The sequence below is a fragment of the Schistocerca americana genome, chromosome 3, assembly GCF_021461395.2.
Source record: "Schistocerca americana isolate TAMUIC-IGC-003095 chromosome 3, iqSchAmer2.1, whole genome shotgun sequence".
NCBI classification, from domain to species: domain Eukaryota; kingdom Metazoa; phylum Arthropoda; class Insecta; order Orthoptera; family Acrididae; genus Schistocerca; species Schistocerca americana.
In genome coordinates, this window is record NC_060121.1 from 748312912 (window position 1) to 748333113 (window position 20202).

The window sequence follows — 20202 nt, forward strand, 5'->3', positions numbered from 1 at the left end:
TTTTTGTATTTTCTCCTTTCATCAAATAAATTCAGTATCTCTTCTGTTACCCAAGGATTTCTACAACCCCTGGTCTTTTTACCTACTTGATACTCTGCCGCCTTCACTATTTCATTCCTCAAATCTACCCATTCTTCTTCTACTGTATTTCTTTCCCCAATTCCTGGCAATTGTTCCCTTATGCTCTCTCTGAAACTCTGAACAACCTCTGGTTCTTTCAGTTTATCCAGGTCCCATCTCCTTAAATTCCCACCTGTTTGTAGTTTCTTCAGTTTTAATCTACAGTTCATAACCGATAGATTGTGGTCAGAGTCCACATCTGCCCTTGAAAATGTCTTACAGTTTAAAATCTCGTTCCTAAATCTCTGTCTTACTATTATATAATCTATCTGAAACCTTCTAGTATCTCCAGGGTTCTTCCATGTATACAACCTTCTTTCATGATTGTTGAACCAAGTGTTAGCTATGATAATTATCGCAATATCTGCTGAAATCGAGCGAAAAGAAAAGACATCGACAGTTTGGTCAGTGGTTATACGAATTACAAATCATTATTTTATAAATTAGGTAAAGGAACGAATTATGACTGGAACTACTTCACGCGAGATCAGACAAAGGAAAATAATACCAATATTTGCAATTCAAATAGAGTAGTTACGTCAAAATTTCACACAAACTGGAAGTCACTTTAGCAATAATAACAAAGCTAAACTCACGGGGTTTGTTGTTGAATGGTGCCACATTCACTGTACTCGTCAACGTAATATCAAAGTTAGTGTTTCCTGTTTCGGTCATTTAGGTCAGAGAAAGTCTTCCGTAATACGTGCTGTCGGAATGGGAAGAAAAAGGTTCTCAGAGATAACTGCGATATCTTTGTTTGGTACACAAAGGTCACACTTTTTGTAAATAATTATAACAGTGTTAATGTAATCACTCACCTGCTTACCAAATGTTTAGTACCTCGTTCATAAAACACACACCTACACTTTCCTCTGCTCTTATTTTGTTTTATAAATCGCAGGAAAGAAACGCCCCGTAGCTCACGCTTGTTGTACAGCTCTCCAAGCAGCTTGTGTTGGAGCACATTTTCTTGCTACTTAATGACATTTATAGACGATCAACAGGATCGCTTGCAGAGGATGAAAACTCGTTGTGGTTAGGATGTTTAGCAGCCTCACAGGGTTTCTCAGCTGTCAATACGATATGACGCTTTCTTCCTTCCACGTCGTTCATTTTATGCTGCGCTCAGCTCTTAGCACGTGGCACGTCTCAGTATGAAAATGATGCCACTCTTGTTGTTTCCATAGTGACAAATGGATGATTATTGTTATTAAATAAGAACTCATTTAAAATTTTCTTTTGCTCTTATTGCAGTTAGAGGCAATGATGTACACCATTTCCTTTTTTGGGCTACATCTACAGTAAGTAACGTATAACAAATAAATATCACACAAATAAATACATATAAGTAATAAATATGAGAAATGTTCGTCTGTAGAGGAAGAAGCCTGTTTGTTATCATAGTAGTGTGGACACTAGAGAGGAAACATTCGTATTCAGCTTCGTGCCGTAAGCTCGACTAGCAGGATAATACCTGCCTATGTATGTGAGGCAATTCAGCTTTCTTACGTCGAGGAACTTCATTTCGTGTCTACTTGTCGTTGTAGGGAAGTTGGGGAGGGGGGACGGTGTTCCAGAAAAAACAACCCGGGACCCGGGAAGCCCGTACAGAATGAGCGGAGGAGGTGCTGAGATCAAAGCCAAGAGTGACGGTTGTGATGCTGGAGGTACGGAGCGGCGGAGGGCGAGATTAGAGGGCGGTGCGTGGGCGATCGTCAGGCGGCGACAGAGGGGCGGGCGGCGTGTGCCCGGTAGGCGAGGTCGTGTGCGCCGGCCGCGTGCTGCAGCGGCGAGAGGTCGATGCTGCGGCCGTAGTGGCCGTGGTGAGGCGGCGAGACGACCTGGACGACGGGCTCGTGCTGCTCGCCGCCGCCGCCGCCCAGCAGCTTGCGCAGCCCCAGCAGCGAGGACAGCACGAGCGCCAGCTTGGCCACCAGCAGCGCCTTGCCCGCCAGCAGCGCCAGGCCGCCCAGCGCCAGCGGGATCAGCATGCCGCCCATCAGCACAGGCAGCAGCAGCAGCAGCCCGCCCATCTTGTCCCTCTTGCGACGACCTGCCGGCGCGCACAAGCATTACGACATATAAACGCTTACCTTCTCGCCCTGGACTGGGTAGAAAGAAACAACGTGATACACTACTAGCCATTAAAATTGCTACACCAAGAAGATGACGTACTGCAGACGCGAAATGTAGCCGACAGGAAGAAGATGCTGTGATATGGAAATGATTAGCTTTTCAGAGCATTCACACAAGGTTGGCGCCGGTGGCGACACCTACAACGCGCTGGCATGAGGAAAGTTTCCAGCCGATTTCTCATACACAAACAGCAGTGGACCGGCGTTGCCTGGTAAAACGTTGTTGTGATGCCCCGTGTAAGGAGGAGAAATGCATACCATCACGTTTCCGACTTTGATAAAGGTCGGATTGAAGCCTATTGCAATTGCGGTTTATTGTATCGTGACATTGCTGCTCGCGTTGGTCGAGATCCAACGACTCTTAGCAGAATATGTAATCGGTGGGTTCAGGAGGGTAATACGGAACGCCGTGATGGATCCCAACGGCATGATATCACAAGCAGTCGAGATGACAGGCATCTTATCCGCATGGCTGTAACGGATCGTGCAGCCACTTCTCGATCCATGGGTCAACAGATGGGGACGTTTGCAAGACAACAACCATCTGCACCAACAGTTCGACGACGTTTGCAGCAGCGTGGAGCAGCTCGGAGACCGTGGCTGCGGTTACCCTTGACGCTGGATCACAGACAGGAGCGCCTGCGATGGTGTACTCAACGACGAACCTGGGTGCACGAATGGCAAAACGTCACTTTTTCGGATGAATCCAGGTTCTGTTTACAGCATCATGATGGTCGCATCCGTGTTTGGCGACATCGCGGTGAACGCACATTGGAAGCGTGTATTCGTCATCGCCATACTGGCATATCACCCGGCGTGATGGTATGGGGCGCCATTGGTTACACGTCTCGGTCACCTCTTGTTCACATTGACGGCACTTTGAACAGTGGACGTTACATTTCAGATGTGTTACCACCCGTGGCTCTACCCGTCATTCGATCCCTGCGAAACCCTACATTTCAGCAGGATAATGCACGACCGCGTGTTGCAGGTCCTGTACGGGACTTTCTGTATACAGAAAATGTTAGACTGCTGCCCTGGCTAGCACATTCTCCGTATCTCTCACCAATTGATAACGTCTGGTCAATGGTGGCCGAGCAACTGGCTCGTCACAATACGCCAGTCACTACTCTTCATGAGATGAGGTATCGTGTTGTAGCTGCATGGGCAGCTGTAGCTGTACACGCCATCCAAGCTCTGTTTGACTCAATGCCCAGGCGTATCAAGGCAGTTATTACGGCCAGAGGTGGTTGTTCTGGGTACTGATTTATCACGATCTATGCACCCAAATTGCGCAAAAATGTAATCACATGTCAGTCCTAGTATAATATATTTGTCCAATGAATACCCTTTTATCATCTGCATTTCTTCTTGGTGTAGCAATTTTAGTGGCCAGTAGTATAGTGACGACAATTATTCACAGCTTGAAGCAGACGTGTTTGAAGAAAAAGATACTCGAGTCTGAGGTCGTCTGTTATGTGAACATATAATTAATATAAACCGAAACAAGTCTCAGCACTTTTGTTCCCCTTCGGTGGGTACTTTCATTCAGTGCTATATATATGTTCGCTCTGTAGGACCCTGTTTGTATTACTGCGTTTTTGTGGTTCGTTATACTCAGATCTGCAGACACAAACACAATTCACGTTTATGTGGAACTTGCATTGCAAACTGCACCTATTCACTTCGACAAAAACTACAACGTGCGAGGAAAGTTCGTGTGTGCATATTTACAACAGATGAGACTGCAAATGAGAACGGATATTTCTGAACTATGACAAGCTACTAATATACAGTAATATGAAAAGGGCACTGGAACGTAGTTCGGTCACTAATGAAAATTTATTTGTGTAACAGGTGTCTTGAAACTTCCTGGCAGATTAAAAGTGTGTGCCGGACCAAGACTCGAACTCGGGACCTTTGCCTTTCACGGGCAAGTGGTCTACCAACTGAGCTACCCAAGCACGACTCACGCCCCGTCCTCACAGCTTTATCTCTGCCAGTACCTCGTCTCCTACCTTCCAAACTTTACAGAAGCTCTCCTGCGAGGTATACATCTCATGCGTCCATATACATCTCTGCTGCCGTCGTTTACTCCTCTCATCTATGGCCTAACATCTATGGCCTGTGGTGTATCACAGTTGCCTTAGCTCCAGATTTGTTCAGCACCATTTCTCCATCCTCATCTCGAAGACTGATTTGATACTGACCAACAGATAGTCTATCTTGTAAACACCTCTACATTTCTGCAGAACTACTGTAAGCTACAGTCGCCTGAACTTGCTGTAGTCAAGCCGTGCTCAGTCTTTACAATTTTCATCCATCCCTACTTTCCTAATTTGATCAACCATCTCAGAATCTCGAGGCAGTACCTTGTCATTAATCACCCTCTCCACAAATCTAGTCATCAACATCCTCCTGTGGCATCACATTTCAGAAGATTCTGCTCTCTTCTTGTCCGGTCTGTGTATTCTCCACGTTTCTCTTCCGTACCAGATTACAAACGAGTTCAGTAGCTTCTGGAATTACATCGTAATTATTAAGTTTATATTTTATGTTAACAAATTTCTCTTTTTCAGAAATGTTTCCCTTTCTACAGCCAGTCTGCATATTATAATCTCTCGATTTCGGCCATCGTCAGCTACTTTGCTGGACAAATAGCATTACCCCTGCACGAAATCAGATGGCATTCAATAACCTGAACAAAGTTCGACATATAATTAAGCATTAAACTGTAAAAAAAAATTAACTCTTTTAAAATGACAAATGGCGTATACAAGTTAATGTTCAAGCAACTGTAGTTCAGTTTCTACATTTTTCACCATACCAAGAAATAATGTGTAGATAGGGTGTCTTATTCTGCTTATTTCCAACTATAGATTTTTAATATTTTATTTGGAGTACATCATTGCATGTCGTAGGCCATGCGCGAAGTTTATTCAGTTTCCCACTTTTGATTTCATTGCTTCCGTAGTCGTAGGTGTCTACTTTCACACCTGCAGTTTGCGAATGGAATTGCCATCTTAACTATTCCAACAATAATAATAACTATGAATCACCGTCTTCCGCTAAAATAATATCAGTTGTACTTCAAGAAAATTTGTCTAAAATGTGAGGTCCAAGAAAATGTGCTCCGAAAAATTCCTTCATTCACAAAAACTGGTCCTAGAACCCAGATAATTACTTGTCAGTTTACCAAAATAAAAAAAATAGTTAGCTGTTACAACTGGAGGGACAGCAAAAGAATTGAATAGAGAGGTAAAAGTGGCTCTGATTGCTCATGGTAAAATACACACATCAAAAAAAGTTTTGCATCACCTCGGTTCCGAGAGTTCCGGAATCTGTACAGAAAATTGGAATAGAGGTCAACATAAACATAATTTCCGACCTTTTTATTGCTCATGAAAACCACACATTGCAAGTTATACAACCAAACAGCGAGACCTTCAGAGGTGGTGGTCCAGATTGCTGTACACATCGATACCTCTAATACCCAGTAGCCGGTCCTCTTGCACTGATGCATGCCTGTATTCGTTGTCGCATGCTATCCAAAAGTTCATCAAGGCAACGTTGGTCTATATTGTCCCAGTCCTCAATGGCGATTCGGGGTAGATACCTCATAGTGGATGGTGTGTCACGTTGTCCATAAACTGTCCTTTTTAATTTATTCCAGACATGTTCGACAAGATACATGTCTGGAGAACATGCTGGCCACTCTAGTAGAGCGATGTCGTTATCCTGAAGGACGTCATTCACAAGATGTGCACGATGGGGCACGATTTGTCGTCCATGAAAACGAATGCTTCGCCAGTATGCTGCCGATATGGTTACTCTATCAGTCGCAGGATGGTATTCACATATCGTACAGCCGTTACGGCGCCTTCCAAGACCACCAGCTGCGCATGTCGGCCCCGTGTAATGCCACCTCAAAAGAGCAGGGAACCTCCACCTTGCTGCAGTCGTTGACAGTGTGTCTAAGGCGTTCACCCTGACCAGGTTGTCTCGAAACACGTCTGGTTGAAGGCATATGCGACACTCATAGGAGGAGAGAACGTGATGCCAATCCTGAGGGGTCCACTCGGCATGTTGTTGGGCCCATCTGTACAGCGCTGCATGGTGTCATGGTTGCAGAGGTGGACTTCGCCATGGACGTCGGGAGTGAAGTTGCGCATCATTCAACCTAATGCGCACAGTTTGAATCGTAGGACGACGTCCTGCGGCTGCACGAAAAGCGTTACTCAACATTGTGGCATTGCCTTGAGGGTTCCTTTGAGCCATAATCCATAGGTATCGGTCATCCACTGCATTGGTAGCCCTTGGGCGCCCTGAGCGAGGCATGTCATCAACAGTTCTTGTATCTAAGTATCTCCTCCATGTCAGAACAACATCGCTTTGGTTCACTTCGAGACGCGTGGACACTTTCCTTGTTGATAGCTCTTCCTGGCACAAAGTAACAATGTAGACGCGATCGAACCTCGCTATTGACCATCTAGGTATGGATTAACTACGGACAACACGAGCCGTATAGCTCCTTCCTGGTGAAATGACTGGAACTGATTTGCTGTCGGACCCCCTGCTCATGTATGGTTGTTTACATCTCTGGACGGGTTTAGTGACATCTCTGAACAGTCAAAGGGACTGTGTCTGCGATGCAATATCCACAGTCAATGTTTATCTTCAGGAGTTCTGTGAACCGGGGTGATGCAAAACTTTTTTGATGTGTTTAATTTTACTCACGACTGTGAGATGTATTTTAACACACATATGTTGGAGAGACGCACATTGCAAATTACTGGAAGGAAATCAATATAGGTAAGTGCATTGTACAACAGATTAGAACGGAAGACGTAACTATGATAGAGTTGAGAAAAAAGTTGAAGTGGGCTGGAGAGCAACCAGGAAGATGGTTGGTACATGGTCAAAGGAGTCAAAGGAAGGTCTGGATTCCAAGAAATTAAAAAAAAAAACTGAGAAAGCGATCTGTTGGAAGACAGACAGATGGCAGTGGAATACCTCAGTGATTATCTGGTTCGTATTCCTGAAGATCGCAGTGCGTGGAAGCACGTAGAGGACGCTTTTTTATCCAGCAGGTGTTTGTCAAATAACTGGTTTTCTATAGAGTATGCCATGACTGTGACTCGTTAAAAAAATTACAATGGCCACTACATCGTCATTGGCCTCATTTATTTTTACCGTTCAGAAAGTTTCATTTTACCTCTCAGGTGATACTCCAAGGCCTGGAACCACTGCCACAGTTGATCACCTCTCAGGTGATACTCCAAGGCCTGGAACCACTGCCACAGTTGATATTCGTATATCTCTGATGATGGGGAGTGACTTTCATACGCGAATCATTTGCAGTCGTCTTGGGCGGCGGTAAACGAGTGTCGAAACGCTGTATCTGTGATATTGAAGATCCACCCGGCACTTTGGCCCCCGGAGTCCCAATCTCTAATGTTACCTCTGATATGCGTCTTCCACTGATTTTCATCCATCTTCAGTTTCAGTTAACCTACACGGTGTACTGTCGTGTTTACTACTCACCTATATACGACCGACTGCTCAGATCTTTCGTCTACATTCGGCCCATACGTCGCATCCAGCTACAATATTCAAACGTCATACACGGCGATTCTTCATATGGGCAAATCCTTATGTTTGATTTTGCTCAATCAGTTTATTATGCTCTTTTCAATTGCCTTTCTTTGCCGTAGATATCACATAATTAATCCTTTTGTGTCATGCGTTGAAAAATTGGACATTTATCGAGGAAACACCTTACCTTCATCGGTAAACTACCTTCAGTGGTCAATCTGTAAAAATAAGTAATGCATACATTAAGAATGCAACCACTGGTAGAAGATGATATGGGGGAAAATCTGTCTGGACTCCGGAGAAATGTTGGAGAACGTGACTCCATACTGGCTGTGCGACTTATCTCAGAAGACATGCTGAAGAAACTTACATTTATTTATTGAGTATGTAGATACAAATGGTGACACTGTTTGGCAATCGGAGTGTGGAAGGGACGAAACACAAAACGTGAACAGTTTCTACATTTAAATAGAATGCACGCCCTGGAATTCTCATGTAATCATTTGTGAGATACAGATATCGAGAAGGTATCTGTAGCTTATACAGAAACCATACCGAATTTATTAGGCATGGGCTCTGAAGGAGGGGCTTTAATTGAGAAGTGAGGCACGTTTTGGCCTCTCTCCCCAGTTACTCAATCTGTGCACACAGAAAATAGTAAAAGAAACCAAGGAAAAACTTCGAGCAGTTATTGAAGGTTATCGAGAATGAAAACTTAAAAATTTTTCCGATGATAGTATCAGTCTGGAAGAGATAGTGAACGACATGGAAGATGAGTTGAACGGAATTTACAGCATCCTGAAAAGAGGTTAAGAGATGAACTGCAACAAAAGTAAAACAGCAGAAGTGCAATGTTTAAATTACATCAGGCGAAGTTGAAGGAATTGAATTTGGAAATGACACACTAAAAGAAGTAGGTAACTTTGGCCGATCGGGTAGGAAAATAACTGGCACACAAAGGAAAGAGAATAAAGAGTGAGGACTAGCAACAGAAAGAAAAGAATATCTGAAAAAGATTGTTGTCATCGAACAAAAATTTAAGGATTAGGAAGTCTTTGTTGAAGGTAGCGGGTGAGAAGATAGGTGCCAAAGTGAAAGGTGAACGATAAACATTACAAACAAGAAGACGTTAGAAGCTTTGTTAATGTATTATTACAGAAACGTTGATAGTTACTTGAGTAGATCGATGATCTAATCAACAAATATTGAGGTACTCATGAGAATACGTCTTCAAATGCACTACTTGACTGAGATTAGGGATAGCTCGATTATTGGAGGATGGTGGGGGCTGAAGTAGATACAGATTGTAGTAGACCGATGGAAACATTTGCACAGAATATACTTTCGTAGATATCTTAGGCAAAGTAGTATTGCGAGTGAAAGCCACAACAATGAAGAGTTTTTGTATTAGTTTCCTATACAGTAAAAAAAAACATTTTTAAAGATTTGCACTATGTGGATATTACTTACTGCTTTCATTGGTCCTTTTATCATGTTCAGTGGAAAAATTAATGCTTGGTCAGATTGCTAGCAGTAGTTACAGTCCGCAGTAGTTTCATTCGCTTCCATTATTTCCGTTTCAGATTTTACAATTACACTTTTTCCTTAACTGCAAATGATTGTTGATTTGCATTTTGGCAATGCTCAGGAAAACACGAAAAGCCAATACACAGTACCACAGTACTGAGTACAAAACGAGTGGTGTATCCGTAGTAGAATTCGTAAACGCGTGATCAGTTTATACGAAGTTATACGAAATTAAACCGAATTACAAAGAAACGGAAAGCAGTTACAGAAAAACTGTGCCTCCTACAATCGAAGTTAGTGAGTAACATAAGCGAAATTAAAAATGTTTGTGAAATTAAAAATCTGCTCGCAACTAGAGGAAAAGCCAGTTCAAAACGTGTAAACAGGAGTAATCGACGCCGAACACGTCTCATGAAAATTTAATTTTCGGTACGCTTAATACAGAGGCGAATTATTAACTGTCAAGGTTGAGCAACCTTGTTCTAGTTTCCACCCAGGACTAGCAGTGGCGCTTGTGGGGATGAGTGAACAGAAGTGGCAACAGGAGAAAGGCAGAATCAGTAGGTGGCTAGCTCTGTAAAAGTCTGTAACGTGAGTACGGCGAAAGTTCTGATAATTGGAGCGCTGATAAGATCCAAGTCAATGGCGCATCACGCTATGGATGGGCAAGAAGTGTTTTAAAATTTGCGAGCGGTGACAGAGTCTCCGTATGAAATGAAAGCGTGGAAGAGGGTCGCTAGACGATTGTTTGGCATCCCGAGTTGTCAACTGTTGCTGCCAACTGCTAATTGTTACAGCTGCAAGCCAGAGCGCACACAATGGTTCGTAAACGTCTTCACGTTTATGCTTACAAACTATGGTTTGCAACCTGAGAATACAAATGAGAAACTTCTTCAAACAGCAGTCAACGCAAACGTTATTGCTGGTGTGTAAGAATACCCTGAATTTGTTTTACGCACTTTTTCCAGTGATGAATCAACGTTCCAAGTTCATGGAACAGTTAATAACCATACTTCAGAATATGAGAATCCTTATTCCACCATGCTAAATGATGAAAATAACTAACCGGCTAATATCCAGAATAGCCGATGGCAGAGTGATGCCACCGATATTTTTTTGCAAAATCCTTTGGTTACAACCGTTGACATATCATGGCGTATTAGAAATATTTGCCATTTCATAACTTCTAAATATTTCCAAAATCGTATTTAAGTAAGATGGGGGCCTCTCCAATGGACTGCCGATGTTCCAAATATTGTGGAACCATCGTCTATTAGAAACGTGGATCGAAAAATATGTGATACTTTAATTCCACGAAGAGACACAAAACTCTCGTAATAAATTCATTCTGTGTAGACCAATGATAGTACCCGCCACAAATAACAAAAAACGTATTTGACTTCGATAAAATGAAACGAGAATATACTGAGATAAACAAGGGAGGAATAACGACTTTGCTGTATAAATACAAAACGTTGCTTTCCTATAATAAAGTTAGCAGCTTGTAGCTGAAGTCTTCTCTATGTTATTATTATGGGTAATGTAACCATGAAGTTCGTTGTTCTTTAATAAACAGTAGTTACAACAGCAAGGGATCGGTAGCTACAGTTGTGTCTGGCACCTATCGGTTAGAAGGAAAGGAGCGAAAGACAGTGGTACCAGGCAGACGTCTTCGGTTACGTGCTTTATATTATTATCCCATCAGTCATGTTAAACGTAATTTTCCTCACAAGTGAAACACTCACTACAAAGAGAATCTTTACTCACGTTAGCTATTTCTAGAACTCTATAAATCTGCCTAAATCACTTGATAGTTTAACATGATTACAAGATGGAAATACAATATGGAAAGAAACTTTCAATTGCATTAATTGATTTTGCACTGCCACACGGGTTTTTCAATAATTATTCTAAACTATACTCTTTCTCATGTCCGTATAACACGTGGAATAAAGCATCAGTATTCAGCACTGCCATCATGCGACTAGCCGACCATCTGCATGGTTGAAGCTTGAAGACACAGCCATCACAAATCTCGTAAGCGCCAAGTTGTGCACCGAAATCACCCATCATGTTGAGACAGCATAATGACTTGAGAACGCACTTCTATCAGCGGTCTAGTAATCGTCACAGTTGGAAACGATACTTGTACAAATATTCAAAGCCACTTCCTACTCGTACACGTTATCGCGTGTAATACTTGCAGAATAGTCTGTCACTACTCACATGCTGATTCGCACTCTCGGAGCAGTGTCTCAAAATCCTTAGTACTCCTAAAGTACTACAGCACATCAAAAATGAACCTCTTTCTTTTTTTCTTCAAGGTTCATCTACGAGACCTGCCTCCCAGGCAGCCCGCTAGTGACTTAATGTTTCGAATGCGCCAACACCTCAGCTAATGCCTCCTCCACTGAATTTATGCTTCCACTCTCGTGAATCACAGTAGAAGTGTCCACTTTTGAAAATGAATGAATACATATGAACTGAAACAGAAGGGCCGTCCAGAGTGGCCGAGCGGTTCTAGGCGCTGCAGTCTGGAACCGCGCGACCGCTGCGGTCGCAGGTTCGAATCCTGCCTCGGGCTTGGATGTGTGATGTCCTTAGGTTAGTTAGGTTTAAGTAGTTCTAAGTTCTAGGGGACTAATGACCTCAGAAGTTAAGTCCCATAGTGCTCAGAGCCATTTGAACCATTTTTGAAACAGAAGAACTTGACTCATTAGGTATTGCATCTGTTACCTTCTTTACATCACAATTAAAATAAATAGTTCTTAAACTGAAAGATTAATATCTCCTGTGCCCATTTTATGTGTTTTGAGATGTCTCGATCCATTGCACACGGACCCAGAACTCCGATTCCCCTTCGGCGTAGCTGTTCTGCGCCCTTTTAACCTGACGGAAGGTCTACCTACGCGAAGATTCTTCTAGAACAACCGAGACGTTTTCTGCGTTCCCGCGAGAATGCCGCTCACGTATAACTTCCAGCTACTTCACTCTGGTGCCTTTCCGCTCTAAGCAACTCACCGCCTTCCATACGACGTAACTTCCATTCGTCTACTTGCCTAATGCCATTTCAAGTGTTCGCTCTTACTTCATTGGAGTACAAAGTAAAAAAGTATATTTCACCTCGTGTAATGGTTGGTGTGAAATTCTTTCCCTTTACCTATTACTATTATTATCAAACACAAGTAAAAAAAAAATAGAGGGGGTACGTTTATACATTACTATGTAACCTAGTTGCTACGTTATAAACTATACGCTAAACTCTATTATTTCTTTCGTTTTTAGTTGGATACAAATTAACATTACGATGCCAGTTGTTTCCCTCGCTCTGGTGTTGTATAATGGTTCTGATGTAACAATATTCTGAGAATTCATTCAGTACATTGATATATAATTTCTGCTGTTTCCACATGTACTACGAGGGGACTTTAAGAAGTACATTAAATATTCCACATTATTAAAGGCCAAGTAACTTTCATTGAATGCTACAATACAGTTCAGTGACACAGATGAATGACAGTATTTTTCAAAATAGTTACAAAATCTCTGTAAACAATGGTCGGAACGTTCTACCAATCGTTCAGTTCCTCGACGATAAAAATCCGTTCTTGGTCACGGAGCCATTCGGTAACCGCTGTATGAATGTCTTCATCGTTGGGACATGTTTCCTCCAAAATGTTCCTTCAGCTTGCCGAAAAGGTGGGAGGTGGTGCAAGTTCTGCACTTTTCAACTAGCATCATCTCCGTCTGTGCGACCTTGGCCAAAATGTAGGCACTATTTCAGAGCGGTTGGACATGGCCCATATACTGCCAGAATTTGACGGTGAAGTTGTATGAAATTTAAATTTTTTGTCCCCAAGAATCGTACTGTCCCACATAGTTCAGTTTTGGAGTGCCTCTCCAGTTCCCGCACCGTTTCACTCCCAAAATGTGATGCATCTGTTATTCGTAAAGCAGCATAATTATGTCTGCAAGAAATCTAGAAAATATGCTCCCTTCTAACAATGCGTCAGTATTGTTGCGCAATAGTCTTAGTGTGAATTGGCATGAGTAACTTATTTTCTGTAGCCCCCAAGTACTTCTTCCTTTGTTTATTCCTAGATGCTTGAACAAAATTATATTCCTCTACCCTCCTCTATAGGTAACGTTTGTTAAAGGCTTCTTCCCTTGCCTATGCTTTCAACAACCCTTCACTTCGTACTTACTCTATCGGACACTGTACAGGTATTCAGTAGAAGTGAGGATCATATTTCCGTCCAGACGTACCGCTTACACCTTTCAGGAAGGTAACCTCGAAGTCTGCTCTAAACTTTTTCCAAAAAGAGCCTGAATCTGTATTGACTCCACAAGTCGTCAGCGAAGATCGACACTGGATTAGAAGATTTGTGTAAGAAGTGCAAATAAATGAGTTCCTACTTGTGATGAATTGAGAAACGCAGTAAACATCATGGACATCTACAGTGTGTGAGCCACGTTCGAAGTAGATGGCGAGAGCCAGGTGCCTGGTTGATGCCGGAGAAAAGAAGCCTAACCCATGCTTTGAAGACTTCAGAGAGGCCGACTAAATCAGATCATTCTCACATGCATGACTACACTCGTTGGCCTATAGCATAGCGTGTGACAACTGCCAGACGATATGAAGTGACGTAGTTCTTACACCATGGGCTGGACTGTGGAATATTGAAAGGCATCTTCTGAAGCGAATATGTCCACCTAAGCAAGTTCAATATCCTTAAATGTCTGGTCGAAAAATAATCACCCACAAATTTGGCAAGAAAAAGCAATTGCAGAAGTTCTGTAAACATACACGCTGCACCACAAATCAGGTCAATGGAATGAGAACCAAGAACAAAGGATGCTGAGTGTAGGGGAGGGAAAACCACTGAAACAAAAGAGCAATCCTTTTCATCTGGCTGCGTTTTTTGCCACAAGGATCCTGAAGTCTTACAATTAGCTGCCGGATGTCCTAATTATTTGGAGTTTCAGTATAGTCATCTCTTCTTATCTCACAATCTGATGGGCAGTTCTGCTTGACGCCTCCAATTCTGATCGGCTGTGGAAGTTATGCGTATCCTTCACCGTCATCGGTACCCAGTATATCTTTCAACATTTAGTGTAATGCACTGTTGATGCTAATAGAAAGTGGCTATTCAGTTCCAGGTCTTTCTATTCCAAGATGATGCACGGTTCCATACACCACACCGCATTGTGTGCAGTGACAAGTCATTAATCATCTGACATGGCGTGCGTCACAGCAGCTAGTTCCATTGAACCCAAAAGCCTCGGGCATACCCCTATAAGAACGCGATAAAAGCTAGTAACATTCACTGCAGCACAACAAGCAGCAAAGGATCTTATCAGTAACCACAATTGTTATCATAAAAGCTAGACTATATTGTGGAAAATCAGCCTTCTGACGTGGTTGATTAAACCTGCGTCTGCTATTCTCTGGATAGTGAACATGAAATAATTCCGAAAGTCTGAAGGTATGTCTCCAGTCTCACAGATTCTACTCGTTAACTCTAGTAATCGTGTGGCTGTCACATCCTTCAATATTTTTTAGAAACTTCGAAGGAATGCGAACCGTTGTTCCTATTTTGTTTGATTATAATATTGCAGTACGCTCTGTCTGTAATACCGGTACTACGTCTGCAACGTCCTCCATACCGACACTATATTATTCTGTCACTTTATCAAACTATTTCCCCACTTTACATAGGCACTCCACGTGCTCCACCCACCAATCCCTCTCTCCTCAGTGTTCAACAGTCGATTTACTTTTGTACCTTAATGTTGTATTTGCTTTTAAATTCTCCGAAAGATGTTTTGGTCTACCTTCCAACGATTATGTCTTTTGAATTTTTCCTTTATACAGGGATTGCATTTCGCTGGCACTCTGCTAGTGTGTTACAGTCTGACACCCGCTTTACCCACGACAGAGCCTACGTGGTTGTTCCATTTGATATCCCTACAAACTGATACACCTAGGTATTTATTTATATGATTAGATCGATTCCACTTACGAGTCACTGGTATTGTAGTCTTGTGCAAAATGCAAATTTTTGCCTTTGAGAACGTTTAAAGCAAGTTGCCAATCTTTGCACCACTTTGACATTTTACCGAGACATGACTGAAGATTAACGCTGTTGTTTTCGGTCAGTATTTTAGTATAGACAACTACATCATCTACTAAATGTCTGTGATTACCGTTAATGTTGTCTGCTAGGTCATTATTATACACCATAAACATCAAGGGTTCCATCATACTTGCCGGCCGGTGTGGTCGAGCGGCTCTAGGCGCTTGTCTGGATCCGCGCGACCGCTACGGTCGCAGATTAGAATCCTGCCTCGGGCATGGATGTGTGTGATGTCCTTAGGTTGGTTAGGTTTAAGTAGTTCTAAAATCTAGGGGACTGATGACCTCAGATGTTAAGTCCCATAGTGCTCAGAGCCATTTGAACCATCACACTTCGCAGGGGCTCACAGTGAATTTACTTCTACATCTGTCGATGTCTCCCCACCAAGAAATCCTGAATCCAGTCACAATCTCGCTTGATTCCCCATATGACCGTACTTTTTATAACACGCGTATCTGTCAAATGCCTTTTGGGAGTAAACGAACACCGCATCTACCTGTCTGTCCGGATCCATTTCTTTCAGAATATCACAAGAGAAAGAACGAAACGATTTTCAGTGATCAAAACCCATGCTGGTTGGCATAGGAGGTTATTTGTTGGAGATATCTCAGTACTTTAGAGCTCAGAATATGTCCTAAGATTCAGCAACAAATAGATGTCTCGGATGTTGGACAATACCTTAGCAGATCGGTTATGCAATCCTTCTTGTAGTTATGTGTGAACTGCGGTTTCTTTTACCCACCGGGCACAGCTTTTCGTTAGAGGGATCTTCGATGTTTTGTGGCTAAAAGACGGGCTAACTCAGACTGAAATCCGCTATGGAATCTCATAGTAACTGTACCAGGCACTGGATCTTCGTTTTTAACGATTTTAGCTGTTTCTCTACCCCACCGACACTACATCTTTGCAGTGGTGCGTGAATTGAATCTAGACAATGCTCCTGGGTTTTCCTTTGCAAAAGAACATTAAACACGAAATTAAAATTCTTAATTTTGCTTTGCTGGCCTCAGTTTCAGAATGACTGAACTCTCCCTCGGTGACACGGAACGAATTTTGTTGAGGTGCAGTGTGGCAGACGTTACCTTCGACAATCTGCGCCGCAGCCTCTCCGAGGTTGAGCTGCAGCGAACGGCTCCTGAGGAAGGCCGAGGCGCGGTCTACGAGCAGTGCGTCCAGCGACTGCTGCTTGTCCTCGGCAGACCGCGGCAGCGTCTCCACCAGCTGCTGCTCCGGCGGCAGTGGCCGCGAGTCGCCGCCGTCTGCCGAGTCGTCTCTCACGAGACTGACGAGGCCGTCGACGAGCCGCAGATTGGGCGCACGGCTTCTCGCAGCCCTGTCCAGCTCCGTCAGCAGCTTCACCTTGAGACAGGTGGTGACGTCCTTGCCGCGCGTCTCGCAGTCGCGGTACGTCTTGTAAACCATCCGCAGGTCGCGCAGCAGAACCGTTGACCACGTGCCCTCGTCCTCGTCCGCAGGGTCCACCGAATTCGTCTCCAACACACTGCGCGCCTGGGTGCACGCAACGGCTGCGGCTAGTAACACGTAAGTCACCGAACGCCACTCCACTACTGGTGCCATGTTGAACAATGGAGTCGCGGTGAGGTTTTTGGACGGTTTCTGCGGACAGCTCTGCTCTTATATCCGGCCCGCTCTGCTTGCCCCCACCGCAAGGCACGCAACGGACGGACACATCCGACCGTAAAGAAACAGCGTAAGTGGATAGGGAGGGCGAGGCGGGGGAGGGGCTGCAGAGGAGGGAGAGGGGACGGCGGTCTGCAGCTTAGGACCCGTGGCGAATGTTGCCTGCGGTCAGACGCAACAATTTATGCCACGTCACTCCCACGACACTGCGGCAGTAATCATTCTAAGACCGCCACGAGGGGCATCTAGACAAGTGGAGCAGAGAGAAAAAGAGAATGGGAGGGATAGAGTGAGATTCTTCTTAGCCGGCAAAAAACAAAACACGATCGTAAACCGGAATACAGTGTGAGTCCCGCTACCATGTAGTCGTTTAGCAAAGAAGAAGTGATAATAAAGAAATCAAAACAAGAACGCGAACCAGTGACGAGACAATGCAGTGGAGGCAGAAGGGTAGGTGGGAAGGGAAATGGGGAGGCAGTGGGCACAATAACAAATGGTTCAAATGGCTCTGAGCACTATGCGACTTAACATCTGAGGTCATCAGTCCCCTAGAACTTAGAACTACTTAAACCTAACTAACCTAAGGATGTCACACACACCCATGCCCGAGGCAGGATTCGAACCTGCGACCGTAGCGGTCGCGCGGTTCCAGACTGCAGCGCCTAGAACCGCTCGGCCACTCTGGCCGGCGCACAATAACAAATCAATTGGAATTGTAAGATAATCCTTGCGGCATATAACATGTATTATCGCGTTGGGCATGCTGCTAAAGAGATAGTTAGCTTGTTAGAAGCGAAATCGTCAACTCTCATTGTCAGGGACACAAGTTAATTACAGTACTTTCCGTCTAATTAGCCCTCTAATTTCAGAAAGTGTCGGCGCTTTCTTCATCCGGCCTGCGCGTTTCGGTCTGTTTAGCTTCACGTTTTCTGGGATAAACGATACTCCTCTGTCCGAGGAGCGAAGCGAGACGCTACAAGGGCACCCGCGAACCGAGGCTTCTCGCAGTAATTGCCTTAAACTGCCCTGAACTGAGGCGTTGCGAACTGTGGCAAAATTTTAACCTGCTAGTAATCCAAACTAAAGTGTCTCAATATCTGCTTCGATTTTATGGGAATGTAGGAAACTCAAAAAGTCGTCCTGCCTTGCATTCTGCATGAGATGCCCGTGTTCTGATGCTAATCTCTCGGATGTGCTCCATCAAGAGATTACAAATTCCTAAGCAAATCCAATTACATTTGAAATGAATGTTATGAGCAGCCCCATCTCCAAACTGACTGTCATAACTCTAAGTCTTAAGTTTCATGTCACATCTGGTAAAAGTAGCAACGATCATTGTAAAGGTGTGTCCGTGCTTAATGTGTCTTGTTAACATTTTATTGTCCCGTATCGGAGTCGTTACACCAGTCTTAAGCTAATAATAGGACATAAATAACAACAGTTTATTGTAAAGCAAGAAAAGCATCACGGATTCTCGGTAACGGCTTTTCTGCTCACTTTACGATGCATTAGAAGGTGGTAGTAGTCTGTTCTCGTTGTTAAAGGTTGACTTGCTTGTTCCTGACAAATCTCTTCATCTTAATCTTCCAGATTAGAAAGAAAGAATATAATCAATGACGAAAGAGATGCTCTATTACTGTTAAAAAGACGATAATGAAGATTATATTTTTAAAACTCCTTGTTGTCACCCAACATAGCTCATTTCGTCTCTGGCGATATTAATTACTATCTTCTCTCAGACTAGGTATCTATGCATGACAAAAAGGTCTCTCTAACAACATGTAAAAAGTGGTAGCAAAAACGGGAACATCAAGTTAGACTCTCATAATGTGCTCTGTGCTTTTCATGTTGGATTACCTGTTAGAGCCAGTGCGCAATAGCGTGTCTTTGCCTATTTGATATAGCACTTTATCTCTCCATAAAATTCATAATCCTGCAGGATTTAATTATTTGTTTGTCCGATGTGTTTCAGCCGCTGGAAGTTTTCAGAAGAACATGAAATACACTGATACAAAGTATCTCGTCGATTTGTAATAATGAAAAAGTCTCGATCGCTCAATTCTTTATTAAATGTGACGGGTTTCGAAAACTCATCGTCACACATAAGCTGTAGGACAAAGTTTTCATTCATGAAAGTCTTTACGTTGCTTTGCAGAGGAATCATTTAGTATCTTCACTCGTCAATGCGAATTATCATTGATTAATGCTTACGCCATCTGTCGGTGTAGTTTACCTCATTGACAGTTTAATGCCCTACAGGCAGTTTGACACTTTCATTCATCGAACGGACAACTCCATGTAATCAGAACTTTATTACTACATATATGATCTCAGTCCTTTAGCCTAAAACCAGATGTTCATGTAAGTAATGACCTTATTGCGCATACAATGTTTTTTACCATCGTGCACTATATGGGATGTGTTAATTACTTTTCATAGTTTTCGTACATTGTCCTACAGCTTATGTGGGACAACGAGGTTTCGAAACGCGTGATATTTAATAAAGAGCTGTGCGAGCAAGACATTTCCGTAATTACAATTTATATCAAATCTATATGGTCACCTGGCCGTGCGGCTAAAGGCGCTGCAGCCTGGAACCGCAAGACCGCTACGGTCGCAGGTTCGAATCCTGCCTCGGGCATGGATGTTTATGATGCCCTTAGGTTAGTTAGGTTTAACTAGTTCTAAGTTCTAGGGCACTAATGACCTCAGCAGTTGAGTTCCATAGTGCTCAGAACCATTTGAACCACATATGGTCACCTATCTGTACTATGTAAGAATATCTGGATCAAGTATCTCGTCAATGTTGGTGATGAAAATCATAAACGAAAACCAATATTACTCTCTCGCAATAGATTTCCAAAATTCACTTTATTCTTTACAACAGGTATCATAATTAGCATAGACTGCCTAAATGAAACTGGAACAGAATCGTATCTGTTTTCGTCCTCGAGTGTAATACATGTACTTGATGGGGGACAGATTTCAGCCGGATACTGACTTCAGAACGGTTTTGCACAGTTAACCTAATAATTGGTGGTGATCAT

At 43.2% G+C, this 20202-nt stretch overlaps 1 protein-coding gene across 1 annotated transcript; it reads right to left on the reverse strand.

Moving 5' to 3' along the window:
* Nucleotides 1-1369: 1369 nt before the first annotated feature.
* LOC124607043 lies at nt 1370-17110 on the reverse strand. Its single transcript, XM_047139218.1, has 2 exons — nt 16597-17110; nt 1370-2173 (listed from the first exon to the last, which is right to left on the reverse strand). Exons 1-2 carry the CDS (start codon nt 17090-17092, stop codon nt 1836-1838), a joined length of 834 nt encoding a protein of 277 aa, XP_046995174.1. The 5' UTR covers nt 17093-17110; the 3' UTR covers nt 1370-1835.
* Between the last annotated feature and the right edge of the window lie 3092 nt (nt 17111-20202).